The sequence below is a fragment of the Eulemur rufifrons genome, chromosome 7 (assembly GCF_041146395.1).
Source record: "Eulemur rufifrons isolate Redbay chromosome 7, OSU_ERuf_1, whole genome shotgun sequence".
Lineage (NCBI taxonomy): Eukaryota > Metazoa > Chordata > Mammalia > Primates > Lemuridae > Eulemur > Eulemur rufifrons.
The window spans coordinates 44574530-44591606 of record NC_090989.1 but is presented as its reverse complement, the minus strand read 5'-3'; the positions used below and the strand labels follow the sequence as shown (position 1 = coordinate 44591606).

General features: G+C 33.8%; 1 protein-coding gene across 1 annotated transcript; it reads right to left on the bottom strand.

The window, feature by feature from the left end:
• Positions 1 to 14212: 14212 nt before the first annotated feature.
• LOC138385706 (olfactory receptor 5K16-like) lies at positions 14213 to 15184 on the bottom strand. The gene has a single exon (XM_069471956.1). The coding sequence runs from the start codon at positions 15182 to 15184 to the stop codon at positions 14213 to 14215; it is 972 nt and encodes a 323-aa protein (XP_069328057.1).
• Between the last annotated feature and the right edge of the window lie 1893 nt (positions 15185 to 17077).

Sequence of the window (17077 nt, the reverse complement as noted above, 5' to 3'; positions counted from 1 at the left end):
CCCAGTAGTGGGTTTGCTGGATAAAATGGTAGGTCTATTTTTAGTTCTTTGAGAAATCTCCATACTACAATCCATAAAGGTTCCACTAATTTACATTCCCACCAACAGTGTATAAGTGTTCTCTTTTCACTGTATCTAAGCCAACATCTATTATTTTTCGACATTTTAGTAATGGTCATTCTGGCTGGAGACAGGTGGTATCTCATTGTGATTTAATTTGCATTTCCATGATTATTAGTCATGTTGAGCATTTTTTCATAGGCTTGTTTTCCATTTGCATATCTTCCTTTGAAAAACTTCTATTCATGTCTTTGGCCACATTTTAATGAGATTATTATTATTATTTTTACTGACTTGCTTGAGTTCCTTATGGAGCAATGCATATTAGCCCTTTGTCAGATGTTTGTCAATATTTTCACCCATTCTGTAGGTTATCTATTTATTCTGTTGATTATTTCCTTTGCTATGACGAAGCTTTTTAATTTAATTAAGTCAGTTTATTTATTTTCGGTTTTGTTTTATTTGCTTTGGGGTTCTTACTCATAAATTCTTTACTTAGATAGATGTCCAGAAGAATTTTTCCTAAGTCTTCTCCTAGAATTTTTATGGTGTCAGGTCTTAAATTTATGTCTTCAATCCATCTTGAGTTAATTTTTTTTATGTGGTGAGAGATAGGGGTCTTGTTTCATTCTTCTGGATGTGATGCCTCCAGATTTGTTCTTTTTGCTTAGGATTGCTTTGACTATTCAAGCTCTTTTTGGTTCCATTTGAAATTTAGGATTGTTTTGCCTAATTTTGTGAAAATGATGTTGGTATTTTTATGAATTGTATTGAATCTATAAATTACTTTGGGCAGTATGGACATTATAATAATATTCATTCTCCCAATTCATGAGAATGGGAAGTTTTTCCATTTTTTTGTGTCATCTATGATTTCTTTCATCAGTGGTTAAGGAGACATTACAACTGATAACACCAAAATACAAAAGATAATGTGAGACTACTATGAACACCTCTATGCACAGAAACTAGAAAATGCTGAGGAAATGGATACATTTTTGGTAACATACAACCTCCCAAGCTTGAATCAGTGTAAATAGAAATCCTGAGCAGACCAACACTGAGTAGCAAGATTGAATCAGTAATAAATAATCTCCCAACAACAAAAAAGCATAGAACAAGAAGGATTCACAGCTGAATTATACCAGACCTACAACGAAGAGCTAGTACCAATCCTACTGAAACTGTTCCATAACACCAGGAAGGAGGGAATCCTCCCTAACTTATTCTACAAAGTCAGTATCACCTTAAGTAATACCAAAGCCAGGAAAGGACACAACAAAAAAAGAAAATGACAGTCCAATATCCTTCATGAAGATAGATGCAAAAATCCTCAACAAAATACTAGCAAGCCAAATCCAAAAGCACATCAAAAAGGTAATTCACTACAAGAAAGAGGGTTTCATCCTAGGGATGCATGGATGCTTCAACAAAGTCAATAAATGTGATTCACCATATAAACAGAAGCAAAAACAAAGACCACATGATCATCTCAATAGATGTAGAAAAAGCATTTGATAAAATCTGGCACCCCTTTATGTTAAAAACCCTCAACAAACTAGACATAGAAGGAATATACCTCAAAATAATAAAAATTGTGTACAACAAACCCACAGCCGACATCATACTGAATGGTAAAAAGTTGAAAGCATTCCCCGTAAGAACCAAAAAAGACAAGAATGCCCACTGTCACCACTTCCATTCAATTTACTCCTGGAATTCCTAGCCAGAATAATCAGATAAGAGAAAAAAATAAAGGGCATCCAAGTAGGAAAAGAGGAATTCAAATTATCCCTGTTTTCTGATCATATAATCTTATATCTAGAAAACTCTGATGATTCCTCCAACAGACTTCTAGAATTGATAAATGAATTCATTAAAGTCTCAGGTTACAAAATCAATGTATACAAATCAGTAGCATGTCTATAAGCTATTAACAGCCAAGTTGAGAATCAAATCAAGAACCCAATCCCATTTACAATAGCTGCAAAAAATAATTTTATGTTTTTGGAATATGCTTAACCAAGGAGGTGAAAGATATCTACATGGTACTCTGTTTCTATCATATATCAGATTATACAGAAGCTCCCTACTTAATAAATTGGTAAAATGGCTTTCCTATGCTAAAACTGAGATCTCAGAACTTTATCCTCCAAGGTGTGGCATACAAAAAACAAACAAACAAAAAAAAAAAACACCAAAAAAATGATAACTATATAGTGGCATGTCCTTAGTTGATTAAATAACTAGGTCCAGGAAAACTTCAAGGGACTAACTTGGGGAATTTGTACTCCATGTCCCCACATCTCTGAGCTGTAAAGGTTTACAGGTCCTGGTTCTTGGAGACAAAACGCTTTTACCAGAAGACACAGCAAGAATCCAAGTATTTGTATAGCAGTAGTTTTGATCCAGAAACTCTGGCTAATATTGTCACAAGACCACCAGGCAAGAAAAGAAGCCACAAGCTTGCAGGAGTTATTGACCTTGATCCTCAGAAAGAGGTAGGGCTGGTGTTACACAGTGGGACAGGAAGAATATGCTTGGCATTCAGTTGATTCATAGGAATCTCTTGGTACTCCCTTGCTCAAATTTAACAATACATAGAAAATGCAACAAACATGGCCTGTAAAGGCATGGCGATAAATTGCTCAGACTTCTAAGGAGTCTGGCTTCTGTATCATCTCACTATGGTAGTCACCTGGACCTGCAGTTTTAGAAAAAGATGGAGAGAATCAAGAAGAGGGGGAAGATGACTGTTAGTATGGCTTTCAAACTAATTGCAAAGTGGGGATTTCAGGTGGTTCCATTAACCTTTAGTTTGTAAAATTGTCCAAGAAGAAATAAAGACACAAACTCTGGAGGGGCTGTTCAAGGAACTTACTGCAAGAAGCAAAAATAGTTATGAAAAGTGTAAGAAGTGGGCTGTGATAGATATGCAATTCACAGCCCATGTTTTGTTTTATTGCCCTTGCTGTGGACAGTACTGGAAGGTGACAGCTGTCATCTGAGTCCTTCTCCAGGAAATGGCCTGAACTGAAGAAAACAGTCTTGTCAAGGTCAAGCTCTACCTTGAAAGCAGCCTACATCCAATGACTGTTCCATGGGATATATAAATTCCAAGTCCCCTTACCTTAAAACAGGGTGAGTCTGATGGGACATCCCTAATCCTTACCTCTTCCCAAGATTGACTAAATTCTTTGTTGTGACTACCTTCACCATTTCATTCTGCCTAATCTTACTTACTTCACTCCTTCAGTAAGTATTGAGCCTGTGGGCATTCCTCCAGCAAACTTCTTATAAGCACAGCTCCATCTCAGAGCACAGCTCCATCTCAGAGTCTGTTTCCTGAGGACCTCAACTTAAACAAGTTGCTACAGAAACAAAAGAAAGTCACAGAGTCAGAAGACAGAATTAATCCTACTCCTCAGAGATAAACCATTTATTAAAGAAATATCAATTCACTGAACAAACAGGTTTGGATATTCCCAAATCAATAACTGGGTATAGTATGCCCTTACTCGTCTATCACTGATGATCCCAAAATGAATCATTTCAAAATAAACAGGAAAATGATAGGTTACATCCACACAAAATTACTATAAGAAGAAAATTGAAAATAAGAGTCAAAACATTCAATTTGATGAAAATCTTCCTAAAAAAATGTCTGCCATGACAAAAACTCTTACCATAATACGAAAACCTGAGCTCATTATCTTTAGGCAAGCATTTTCAGATATGTCCAAAATTCACTTTTATTAAAAGTTCAAAAATTAATACAGAGATGGACAACATAAAATACATAAAATTAGAAATGACTAAATGGAGTAAAGAAACTAGAGAAAAGACATAATTATTTTAGAAATTAAGACTAAATTACATGGTTCTCAAAGAGTAATAACTCTACTATTTATATGAGTGGGTCATTGAAGAGAGGAAATAGAACTAGTAAGAGAATTAAAACAAACAAGGAAAGTGGAAAAATAATTAGAGAGAACATGATCAGTATTGATGATTAGGAAGGGTGATAAACCACACATAAAATTGAAGTTTCTCAAAAAGAAAATAAAGTAAAAGACCAGAAATAGTATTTGAAATTATAATTCAAGAAAAGTTAGGGGAATAACAGAAGACCTGAATATACCTATTGAAATTGAAATAAACTTGTGATCATTGATCTAGAAAAGTAAACTCTGAGATATATCACTGTAAAAATATTAGACTTTTAAGATTAAAAAATATCTGCATCTTCAAGTCTTACTTCCAAAGAAAGTAAATTAGCTTGGCATTTGACTTTTCAACAGCAAAAAATATAGCAAGATATCTGTGAATCAATATTTTCAATAAACTCAAGGGAAAAAGTGTCAGTCAAGATTTTATATCGAGCTAAGCTATACCTTCCAGATAATACACATAGAAATAAAGAAGAAAATATCTATTAGAACTCCAAAACAATAATTGCTGTAGGCAAGATTCATTGGTAGGCAAAACTTTAAGAAAAAACAGTGTATTTGTATAGTTTCAAAGTATCTTTTCTAAATATTTATTAATTACTGGAGTTGTGTTAAAATATTTCTAAAAAATTTTTAATATTCTTCCCTCCTGGAGATAGTGCATAAGTCCTCTCCTTTTGATTATGGCCTAGATTTAGTGAATTGTTTTTAATATATGAAGTTTATAATGGGAAAAATATTAACTTTGCAGTGGAGAAACCTAGCAGATCCCATGTTAACCAAGTGACCAAGGTTAACATCACTGGTAATAAGTCATGTTGATGTCAAGTGCTCCTTCTGATATGGTAAAATGAGAAGGACACTCAATGTTGTGACTTTCTTCCCCAAAATTCCTAACACAAGTCTAATCATGAGGAAATTTAGAAAAACAAAAACTGAAGTACATTATTCAAAACTATGATCAATAATTTACAAAAGTGTGAAGATCATAAAAAACAAGGAAAGACCAACAAACTGTCATAGATTCAACAAAACTAAGAAAACTTGACAACTGAATGAAAATTGGCATCCTGGATAGGATCCTGGGACAGAAAGTGAAAAACTTGTTAAAATCCAAATTAAAGCCTGTAGTTTAGTTAACAATAGCGCATCAATGTTAACATCTCAGTTTTGATAAGTGTGCCATGATATATAAGGTGTTCATATTAAGAGAACTTGGGTGAAGTGTACATGGGAACTCTGTACCATCTTTGTAAATCTAAAGTCAATAATAAAAAGTAAATACAAAGTAAAAACAAATAAATAGAAGAGAAGGGAGAGAGCTAAAGTAGAAGAAGCCCATTCATTGCTATGTTGCTCACTGGGTGTCATATAAGAACTAGAGGAAGTCAAAGAATATTATTTAAAGAAGAGAAACCCAAAGTAGCATCATGAATGCAGAAACAGGGGATTGAATATGTAACAAAAGTATTAACATAAAGGCAATAACTAAAACGAAAATGCAAGCTATTTTAACTACCAAAAGAAATATTTTAAGAAGCAAATAAAATAAGCCATATAAAATAACAGTAAATATAACATAATACGGTTGGAAAATATTAAATGAAGTAATATGACAGAGTTTGGACCAAACACATCAGTATTGAAGTTAAATGCCTTTAACTCCACAATTATAAGAAAAAGATTTTCAAATTTGCTCAAAAAGGAAAACCCAGTTCTATACTTTGTACAAGAAACATAGCTAAAATAAAGTGACTCAGAAAGGGTGACTCTGACTAAAATGGATGAGTGTAGATGCATCAGATAAAGTACTGGAAAAATTTCAATACTTATTGATAAGCCCAACAGAGTGCTATGAATACACATACACGTACACACACACACAAACATATATAACCATTTAAGTAAGAAAGAATGGAAAATAAGGATGTGTATATTTGTATTTGATTGTTTTCTTATTTTTTTTTTTAAAGAAATACAGGTAATATAGATGAAAAACCAGTGAAAATTATTGCTTATAGGGCTTCTTTAGAAAAATATCTTTTTAGCCTAGATGTTTTATACAAGAAAGTGAGAAATCTTTCAGAGACCACTTGAGTCCTATCAGAAGGACTCAGGAACCAACTTGATGTTTTTGAGTTGAGTTTCTACTGGTTAATGAGTAATAATTATAACTGATTTAATCTGAAAAAATATAAAATTTATGAATTTATAATGGTAGTTTTTAAAATGTTAATGATTTTCATAGGTATTAGGAAAATACTTATTCTGAAAACTGGTAGTTAGGTTTATTTATTCTACTTTTGCCATGTGAATTGTATTTGTTTTATACACTCAGGTTTATTTTCATTGAGAAAGTAAAAGTTTTAATTTTAAAAAAGAAAGAGAGAGAGTGAGAATAAGAGAGAGAGGGAGGAAGGAAAGCAAAGAGAGGAAGGTAAGGGAAATAGAAAAAAAGAGAAAAGAAAAAATGGAGAAGAAATAGAAAAAAGAAAAAGAAAATAAAAGAGAGCCAAGCTGGGAAGAAGGAGAGACAAAGGATCTACCACTACCTAGAAAAAATGATGAAAAAAAAGCTAACGTTTTTCATTCTGAGATTTAATAAAGCCAGAGATATAGAAAATCTTCTGAATTTTTCCAGAGGGAGAACAATGGAATGGGAATTTGAATAACATGTAATTTCCCCAATGCAACACAGTGTGCTCAAATATAAAGAAAGAAAGTCCTCAGAGTCCAGAAGAAAAATTATTTCAAATCTGGAAATTTAAACAAACCAAATTATTAATCATATCTCAGGAAAGACAGCCAAAGGGCAGTTTTAGCAAAATGAACCATGAAGAGAAAGATGGAGAGCTTGAAACTGAGTATCTGAAACAGGAAATCAGCAAAGGGAAGTCTCAGCCAGACATACTGGAGCAGGGAGACAGAGGCCACTAGGAAAGAAGTCTCGTAAAAGAAGAACCCACAAGTATTTAATATGGTTGAGTTTTTAAGGAATATATTTGATAGATGAATAATGAATCTGATTAAGCAAATGGGGGAAATAAAGTTTTTATTAACTTTTTAAAAAATCCCATAGTCATAGAGAAAAGGTTACATAAGCATGGTATACAAGTCTTTGCAGTGAGAAGTATTTGCATATCACTAATAAAAGATGATTATTGAATTATCAAAAACCATGTTATACTATTGAAGATGAAAGAAATGAAAGGTGATAAATAAATATTTATTTGTTTAAAACAGGAAGTTGCTTAATATGTCTACAATTGATACTGAGTAATATCAAGATAAATATTTAGAGAAATAGCTTAAAAAATTAGAAGGTTGTTGTAGTTGAAATGTATAAGTTGTGGGCAGAAGACTACAGTTTTTGGAATGCACCTTTTAGTACTATTTTAAAAATAGGTTTACAATTTGATGGAAGAAATAAGACCTAGTGTTTGGTAGATTAGTAGGGTGACTATATTTCAAAATAGCTAGCAGAGAATAAATCAACTATTTCTAGTATAAAGAAAAGACAAATATTTAAGGTGATGGATATCCCAATTACACTGATTTGATCTTTACAAATTATATGACTATTAAATTATCACATGTATGCTGAAAATATATACATTTATTATGTAAGAAAAATAAATAAAATTTTAAAAATTTGTTTATAAATAGAAAGTAAAAAGAAATGAAAGGAGCAAAACCGGGAGACTAGTTTGAAGCTATTTATATGGATATTGTTCAAGTGAGAGATAGAATAGTGTGCAGGTAGTGTAAATGGAGAGATTTGTCATGTTTAAGATATATTTCAGTGATGGAGTTGACAGATCTTGTGAAAGTTTGGTTATGATAGGAGAGAGAGTTACGTAAGATTACTCTTAATTTCTGCTTTGCCCAGCTAGCTGGAGGCTGCTACTATCATGACGGAGAAGATCATGTTAGGGAAAAATTCAAGACTTGTGTTTTGATCATGTTAATTGAGATGTCTTTGTAACATTCAAGAAACTATGTGAAGTATGCAGTTAGACACCTCAGACTGGAAAGCAGAGGAGATATCACAACTGGCAGTATACATTCTGGGCCATCTTCATATTGAGGATATTAAAAACCATTAAAAATAGATGGGGTCAAATATAAAGACAGAATAAGGAAAATAGATATCTTATATCTGAACCTTATGTAACTCTAACAATAGATTTTGGGTAGAAGTAGCGGAGTCTTCTCCAATCATAACTTACTACTTTTCAGTTTTGCTACTTTTAAAAATGTCTTCTTCCCTACTGGGATATAAAGGGAGAGACTTGGGACTGCCTTGTTTTTTTTGTGCAGAGGGAGACTAGAAATAGACCGCTGTCTGTATGCATGTACATGTGAGTATAAGAGTGTACATGTACAAAAAGAAGGCATAAGAAATCAATGAGGGGCCGGGCGCGGTGGCTCACGCCTGTAATCCTAGCACTCTGGGAGGCCGAGGAGGGTGGATTGCTCAAGGTCAGGAGTTCGAGACCAGCCTGAGCGAGACCCCGTCTCTACAAAAAATAGAAAGACATTATATGGACACCTAAAAATCTATATAGAAAAAATTAGCCGGGCATAGTGGCGCATGCCTGTAGTCCCAGCTACTCGGGAGGCTGAGGCAGTAGGATCGCTTGAGCCCAGGAGTTTGAGGTTGCTGTGAGCTAAGCTGACGCCACGGCACTCACTCTAGCCTGGGCAACAAAGTGAGACTCTGTCTCAACAAAAAAAAAAAAAAAGAAATCAATGAGTAGGGGAAGAGATAGTTAATAAATGCTCTGGAACTACTGGTTAACCAAAAAACAAATTTTAATTCTGGCCGGGCGTGGTGGCTCACGCCTGTAGTCCTAGCACTCTGGGAGGCCGAGGCGGGTGGATCGCTCAAGGTCAGGAGTTCGAGACCAGCCTGAGCAAGAGCGAGACCCCGTCTCTACTAAAAATAGAAAGAAATTATATGGACAACTAAAAATATATATAGAAAAATTAGCCGGGCATAGTGGCGCATGCCCGTAGTCCCAGCTACTCGGGAGGCTGAGGCAGTAGGATCGCTTAAGCCGAGGGGTCTGAGGTTGCTGTGAGCTAAGCTGACGCCACGGCACTCACTCTAGCCTGGGCAACAAAGTGAGACTCTGTCTCAAAAAAAAAATAAAATTTTAATTCTTATTTCACAAGATTTTAAAATGAATTCCAGTTGAGTGTTATGTATTAAAATTTAAGCTATGAAAAAGGAAAAATTACAAATTTTCATCATAACATATCTCTGAATGTGGGGGAGGGCTTATAAATTTTAACATAAATGGAAAAGATAAATATTTACACAATTGGCCCAGGACCACTAAATAATCCTTTCTTTTCTTGTTGATTTATGATGTTATTTTTATCTTATATGAGAGTTTACTTTTGGATAATTTGATTTGTTCTATTCATCTGTTTATTAATTCTATATTTAAAAACAAATTGTTTTAATTATTGAAATTTAATCATATTTTAATATATAATACATTAAGTTTATTGTCTTATTACTTATGATTTTCTAGAAAAATCCAGAATTTAAGAAAAATTTTAGAAACATTTTGCCAGGTTCCCAAGGAAGTCCTCCTTGGGTGTTTATTTGAATTAGATTAATCTGTGGATAATTTTTGGAGAAACAAGCCAAATAAAGTTACATTTTAAACTTATGCTCTACACCAAATAAATTCCAGAAAGAATCAAAAGTCAAGTTGCAAAAATTTAAACATCAAAATAGGTGGAGGAAATGAGGAGGAATAGGAGATGAAGAAGAAAAAGAGGAAAAAATACTGGTTAATAGTAGACTTTGGATTAAAAAAGAAATTCCAGACAAAAAAGCATAAAGGGTACCAATTAAGAAAAAAATCAATAAATATGAATGTCTCCAATTAAAATGTTGATAAATTATATCACAAACAAATATTAAAAGACTATCAACACATAGAGAATTTGCCACAATCACAACATTTTAATATCATTTCTTTCTGAATAGTGGTATAAATAAATTAGGAAAAAACAGTAACGCAAAGAAAAAATAAAGACAATTCCTGAAAGCAAAAATGGCATAAGTGCCAACATAATTATGTACATAAAATATTGGTACATCTCACTATTACTACTCAAAAATGTAAAAATAAAACAATGTCTTCACTAATATGTTTTAAAATATTTATTGAGTATTTAATATATAAGATGCTATTCTATAATCCATAACACATAACATGGTTGACACCTTCAATAATGAAAAGGGAGGCCGAGGCGGGTGGATCGCTCGAGGTCAGGAGTTCGAGACTAGCCTGAGCAAGAGTGAGACCCCGTCTCTACTAAAAATAGAAAGAAATTATATGGACAACTAAAATATATATATATACAAAAAATTAGCCGGGCATGGTGGCGCTTGCCTGTAGTCCCAGCTACTCGGGAGGCTGAGGCAGTAGGATCGCTTAAGTCCAGGAGTTTGAGGTTGCTGTGAGCTAGACTGACGCCACGGCACTCACTCTAGCCCGGGCAACAAAGTGAGACTCTGTCTCAAAAAAAAAAAAAAAAAAATAATGAAAAGGATGTTAGTCATACTTCGGGTTAAAGTATTTTTTAATCTTCTCTACTCAATTTGTTATAATTCATTGTTAATTATTCTACAAAATGTGAGTTTGTGTGTGTGTGTGTGTGTGTGTGTGTGTCTGTGTATGTATGTATTCCTTCTTGTTCTATTTTTTTTCCATTCTTGGAATCTTATCTAAATAAAACTTCATTACTTTCAATATAGATTACAGCCACTAGTTTGCTTGTAGTCACTTTTCCTCTAAACTAATCTACATATGTCTGCCAGGTCACTTTTCTGAAAGAAAATTATCATTTCACATTCCTGCCAGGAAATTTGAAATGTTTCAAACACTCTCCATAGGATCAGATATAATGTCTTCCATTAACTAGACAGCATTAGTCAAAGAAGACTCTTCTACACATTCAAACATTTAACTGATGCTATGTAAATTTCTTGAGGCTTGGAACAATAAATATCCTCTGTCACAATTCCATGAGAATCATGAGAATCAGTAATGAAAGTTACTATTGAGTTTCACCTGATTTATTGTAGTTGTGAAATTTGGATTAAGATTTGTCAAGCAATTTTGAAATTTCATTCACACAATTTTTTTTTAATTTTTAATTTTTTTGTTTTTTAGCTCATTATGGGGGTACAAAAGTTCAGGCTATATATATTGCCCATGCCTCCCCATCCCCCCGAGTCTGACCTTCAATTATGTCCATTCCCTAAACAGTGCACATCGCACTCATCATGTAGGTGTGCACCATCCCCTCCCCCCACCCCATCCCCCCCAGTCAGAACTTCAAGCTTGTCCATTCCCTAGGCAGTGCACATTGCACTCATCAAGTAGGTATACACCCATCCCTTCCACTCAGCCCCAACCTCTGTCCGATACCCAATTGGTGTTATTCCCAAATGTGCACTCAGGGAAACCAGTTTGCTGGTGAGTACATGTGGTGCTTGTTTTTTCATTCTTGGGATACTTCACTTAATAGAATGGGTTCCAGCTCTCTCCAGGAGAACCAAAGAGATGCCATATCACCATTATTTCTAATAGCTGAGTAATATTCCATGGTATACATATACCACATTTTGCTAATCCATTCATTAATTGATGGGCATTTGGGTTGTTTCCACATCTTTGCAATTGTAAATTGTGCTGTTATAAACATTCAGGTGCAGGTGTCTTTTTTATAGAATGACTTTTGTTCTTCTGGGTAGATGCCCAATAATGGGATTGCTGGATTGAATGGTAGGTCTACTGGAATCTGTTTAAGGTATCTCCACATTGCTTTCCACAGGGGTTGCACTAGTTTACAGTCCCACCAGTAGTGTATGAGTGTACCTGTCTCTCCGCATCCACACCAACATGTATTGTTTTGGGACTTTTTGATAAAGACCATTCTCGCTGGAGTTAAGTGATATCTCACTGTGGTTTTGATTTGCATTTCCCTGATGATTAGAGATGTTGAACATTTTTTCATATACTTGTTAGCCATTTTTATATCTTCTTTTGAAAAATTTCTATTCATGTCCTTTGCCCACTTTTTGATAGGGTTGTTCGATTTTTTCTTACTGATTTTCCTGAGTTCTAAATAGATTCTTGTTATCAGTCCTTTATCTGATGTGTAGTATGCGAAAATTTTTTCCCATTCTGTAGGTTGTCTGTTTACTCTCATGACTGTTTCTTTGGCTATGCAGAAGCTTTTAAATTTGATCAGGTCCCATTTATTTATTTTTATTGTTGCTGTGATTGCCTTAGGGGTCTTCCTCATAAATTCTTTGCCTAGGCCAATGTCTGTAAGAGTCTTTCCTACGTTTTCTTCTAGAATTCTAATAGTTTCCGACCTAAGGTTTAAGTCTGTTAACCACCGTGATTTGATTTTTGTGAGGGGTGAGAGCTGTGTGTCCTGTTTTAGTCTTCTACATGTGGCTATCCAGTTTTCCCAGCACCATTTATTAAATAAGGAATCTTTTCCCCAGAGTATGTTTTTGTCTGCTTTGTCAAAGACTAGATGGCTATATGAGGATGGTTTTATATTTGGATTTTCTGTTCTGTTCCACTGGTCTGTGTCCCTGCACTTGTGCCAATACCAGGCAGTTTTAAGAACCACAGCCTTGTAGTATAGTTTGAAATCTGGCAAATTAATACCTCTCATTTTGTTTTTGTTGCTTAAGATTGCTTTTGCTAAATGGGATCTTCCAACATAAACTATTCTCCAATATAAAGAAGGATGGGATTCTCCCCAACACTTTTTTACCAAGCCAACATAATCCTGATACCAAAACCAGGAAAGGATGCAACTAAAACAGAGAACTATAGACCAATTTCTCTTATGAATATAGATGCAAAAATTCTCAATAAAATTCTAGCAAATTGAATCCAAGTGCTTATCAAAAAATAATCCATCACGACCAAGTGGGCTTCATCCCAGAGATGCAGGGATGGTTTAACATACCCAAATCTATAAATGTAATTCACCACATAAATAGAAGCAAAAATAAAGATCATATGATCCTCTCAATAGATGCAGAAAAAGCATTTGACAAAATTCAACACCCTTTTATGATAAGAACACTTAACAAAATAGGCATAGACGGGGCCTATCTAAAAATGATACAAGCCATATATGACAAACCCATAGCCAACATCATACTGAATGGGGAAAAACTGAAAGCATTCCCACTTCGAACTGGAACCAGACAAGGCTGCCCACTGTCCCCATTACTTTTCAACATAGTATTGGAAGTCCTTGCAAGAGGTATCAGGCAAGAGAGCAGAATCAAGGGAGTCCACATAGGGACAGAAGAGATCAAACTCTCACTCTTTGCTGATGATATGATGTTATATCTAGAAAACCCCAAGGTTTCAACCAAGAGACTCCTGGAATTGATCAATGAATTCAGTAAAATCTCAGGATACAAAATCAATACACACAAATCAGAGGCATTCATATATGCCAATAACAGTCAAACGGAGAACCAAATTAAGGACTCAATACCCTTCAAAATAGCAACAAAGAAAATAAAATACCTAGGAATATATTTAACTAAGAAGGTAAAGGACCTCTATAGGGAGAAGTATGAAATACTGAGGAAGGAAATCACAGAACATGTAAATAGGTGGAAAACCATACCATGCTCATGGATCGGTAGAATCAACATTGTTAAAATGTCTATACTGCCCAAAGTTATCTACAGATTCAATGCAATCCCTATTAAATTACCAACATCATTTTTCACAGATATGGAAAAAATAATTTTATGCTTTGTATGGAACCAGAGAAGACCCCATTTAGCAAAAGCAATCTTAAGCAACAAAAACAAAATGAGAGGTATTAATTTGCCAGACTTCAAACTATACTACAAAGCTGTGGTTCTTAAAACTGCCTGGTATTGGCACAAGTGCAGGGACACAGACCAGTGGAACAGGACAGTAAATCCAAATATAAAACCATCCTCATATAGCCATCTAATCTTTGACAAAGCAGACAAAAACATACTCTGGGGAAAAGATTCCTTATTTAATAAATGGTGCTGGGAAAACTGGATATTCACACAATTTTTAACAAACATAGTCTATGGTTCATATGATTCATATTTTGTGTGGAACATATTTTTATCTTTTTATGTCCCTTATTTATGAAAGCATTTTAATAAAATTTGCAGTAGAGGATGAAGTTAATTTAAAAATTTTATAATTCCTCATAATTTTTTTAATAACATTTATCACCTCCTTATTTCTCAGGCTATAAATGAAAGGGTTTAATAATGGAATTACTATGGTGTAAAATATTGCCACTGGTATATCCTTATCCCCTTTTTCAAATGGTCGAATATACATGAGAAGGCAAATGTAGAATATCGAGACAGAGAGAACGTGGGAAGCACAGGTAGAAAATGCTTTACCTTGTCCCTCCTTGGATTTCATTTTGAAAATAGTGGAAAGGAGGCAGACATAAGAGATTAAGACAGTGGCAATGGTAACAATTTGAATTGGCATTGAAAAAATATATATCATTAGTTCATTAATAAAAGGATCAGTACAAGAGAGTCTATAGAGTGGAAGTATATCACAAAAAAAGTGGTCAATTACGTTAGACCGGCAGAAAGTTAGCCTTAATAGAAGCCCTACATGAATCATGGAATGTAGGTTACTAGCTATGTAGGCTCCTATGGTCATCTGAATGCAGAGTTTCTTTGACATCTTGGTGTGGTACTGCAGTGGGCTGCATATGGCCACATAGTGGTCATAGGCCATTGCCGCCAGGAGAAAGCAGTCCTCAGTTTCGGCAAAACAGAGAAAATAAAATTGTGTCATGCATTCATAGAGAGAAATCCTTCTGTCCTCAGAAAAGAAATTCTCTAACATCTTGGGGGTAGAGGCACAGGAGCAGCAGGAATCCATCAGAGCCAGGTTGCCCAGAAAGATGTACATTGGTGTGTGCAGACGATGTTCTGTATAAATTAACGCCACCAAAGCAAGATTCCCCACCATGGTGATCACATAGATGACAAAGAACACCACGAACAGAAGGGTCTTCAGCTCTGGGTGATCTGTAAATCCTGTGAGGATGAACTCAGTTGTCAAGGAATGGTTGTCCTTAGCCATTTCTGGCTTCTTTTCTGAGACATAAATTGTAAAGAAATTGAATGGAGATTCTAAAGCAGAATGTGTCCAATTCTCCCCCTCTAATTTCTGTATGCACAAAAGGGAAGGACTTCTTTAATCATCTTATGCTGTCTCCTAAAAACTAGCACACTCACAGTAGGTCAAGTCATGTGAGAAGAAATGCATCATGGATTGTGTACACAAGGATTGTCTGGAAATATTTGTGTGAATTCTCAGGGCAGAAAAGCATTTTCTGCGTGAGTTATCCTGTGCCAACATACAAATTCATTATCATTATAAATAATTTGCCACTTTTAAAATTAAAAGACATTTTCTTATGATATTTTTTTTCTCCAGGGAAAAAAACCAAGTTTTAAATAGTATCCTATGGGATCAATATTATATTTAAAAATAAATTCCTCTTTAGACATTTAAACATCTAAATGTCTAATTTTAAAAATTGCACAGAATTACAGTAAGTTTAAAACATGCTTTTGCTAGCTTAGTAACCCTTTCCAGATAAGGTCATAAAAAGATATTTTTTTTAAAAAAAGATCTATTTATCCTTTAAGACAGGTTAAGAATATAAAACATCTATAGATTTTTTAAAAAGTTAATTTGGTTATCATTTTTATATTCATTTCAATATATTCTGGATCATACTCCTATCTTAGTATGACAAATTTCCCAAGGAATTATTACCCTTAATTATCCATTTATCCTAATATTTCCTGTCTCTAGTTTTAAATGTTTTACATGCATGTATAACATTATAAGATTTGGTGACAATGTCTCCATTCACAGTGTGAATATTCTTCATGATAAATATTTATCTTATACTCTCTCAAATGTCTTGGTATAAATTAATGTCTTTTTTGGGGGTGTTCCAAGGAAGTTCCCCATATATCTGCTTATTTAAGCTTACAAACTCATATTTACTCCTAATTTGTATATATTTATTGGAGTTCCATGATAAGCCAAATTTATTATACATTTATTAGGGTATGTTATCTATAGCATAATAGTTCAGGTACAGAAACAACATGGGTTTTAAAAAGTGATAAAATCATCTTTCTTCTCTTTTAGAGATTGCTAAAAGTCTTTGACTTCAGCATATTTCAAATAGACAATTTTGGAGAAGAGCCTACAATAGTTACTCAAAACATTAATACATTGTTTTAAAAACATATTTTGGTTGGTTTTTCTCTGTTACTTACTCTTGTCTACACTGAATTTAATATACTGCTTTTCTATTCACTCACGTAAAATGGTGAGGTTTTCTGGAGATTTATCACCAGAGGCTTGTAATCAAATGAATAAAGTATATTTTTCTTTATATTTTAGGTTATCACTCTTTTAAAAAGTCTTCAGAATTATAATATTTTGAAGAAATACTTTATAAAAATAAACAAATACTGCTTGTCATTTTTATTTTGATATCAGCTAATGGTAAAGCAACTGAAAATACTTACGTGAATTTTGGAAACCTGGGTTTTGTTTTTAATAATTACCATTTTATACAGAAGATTTTGTATCAGAATATAATGAATGAAAACTCATTTCTCTTCTTCAGTGTGAAATATAATTATTCAAATGAGGTGGAAATCAATTTTACTATACATCGCAGAATTATTCTATAGAGTTATTTATAGCCTTACCTATATATTTGCTGATGAATATACGGTTCTTTTGAACACAGAATGGTCAGAATGATCCACTTAATTGCATCTTATAGTTTTTTATAGTGTCTTCAATTTAGAGACAAACCAAAAAAATTAAGTAGATAAATGTAAAAATGATAAAAATATCGAAGTATTTTAGAGAAATTTATATTTCTGTATTTTAAAACTGTAATATAAATAGATTAGAATTGGTTCTCATATTTTGAATTCA

Coding starts and splice junctions, on each gene's coding strand:
- LOC138385706 (XM_069471956.1), bottom strand. CDS start 15,184: ATGGCTAAGGACAACCATTCCTTGACAACTGAGTTCATCCTCACAGGA.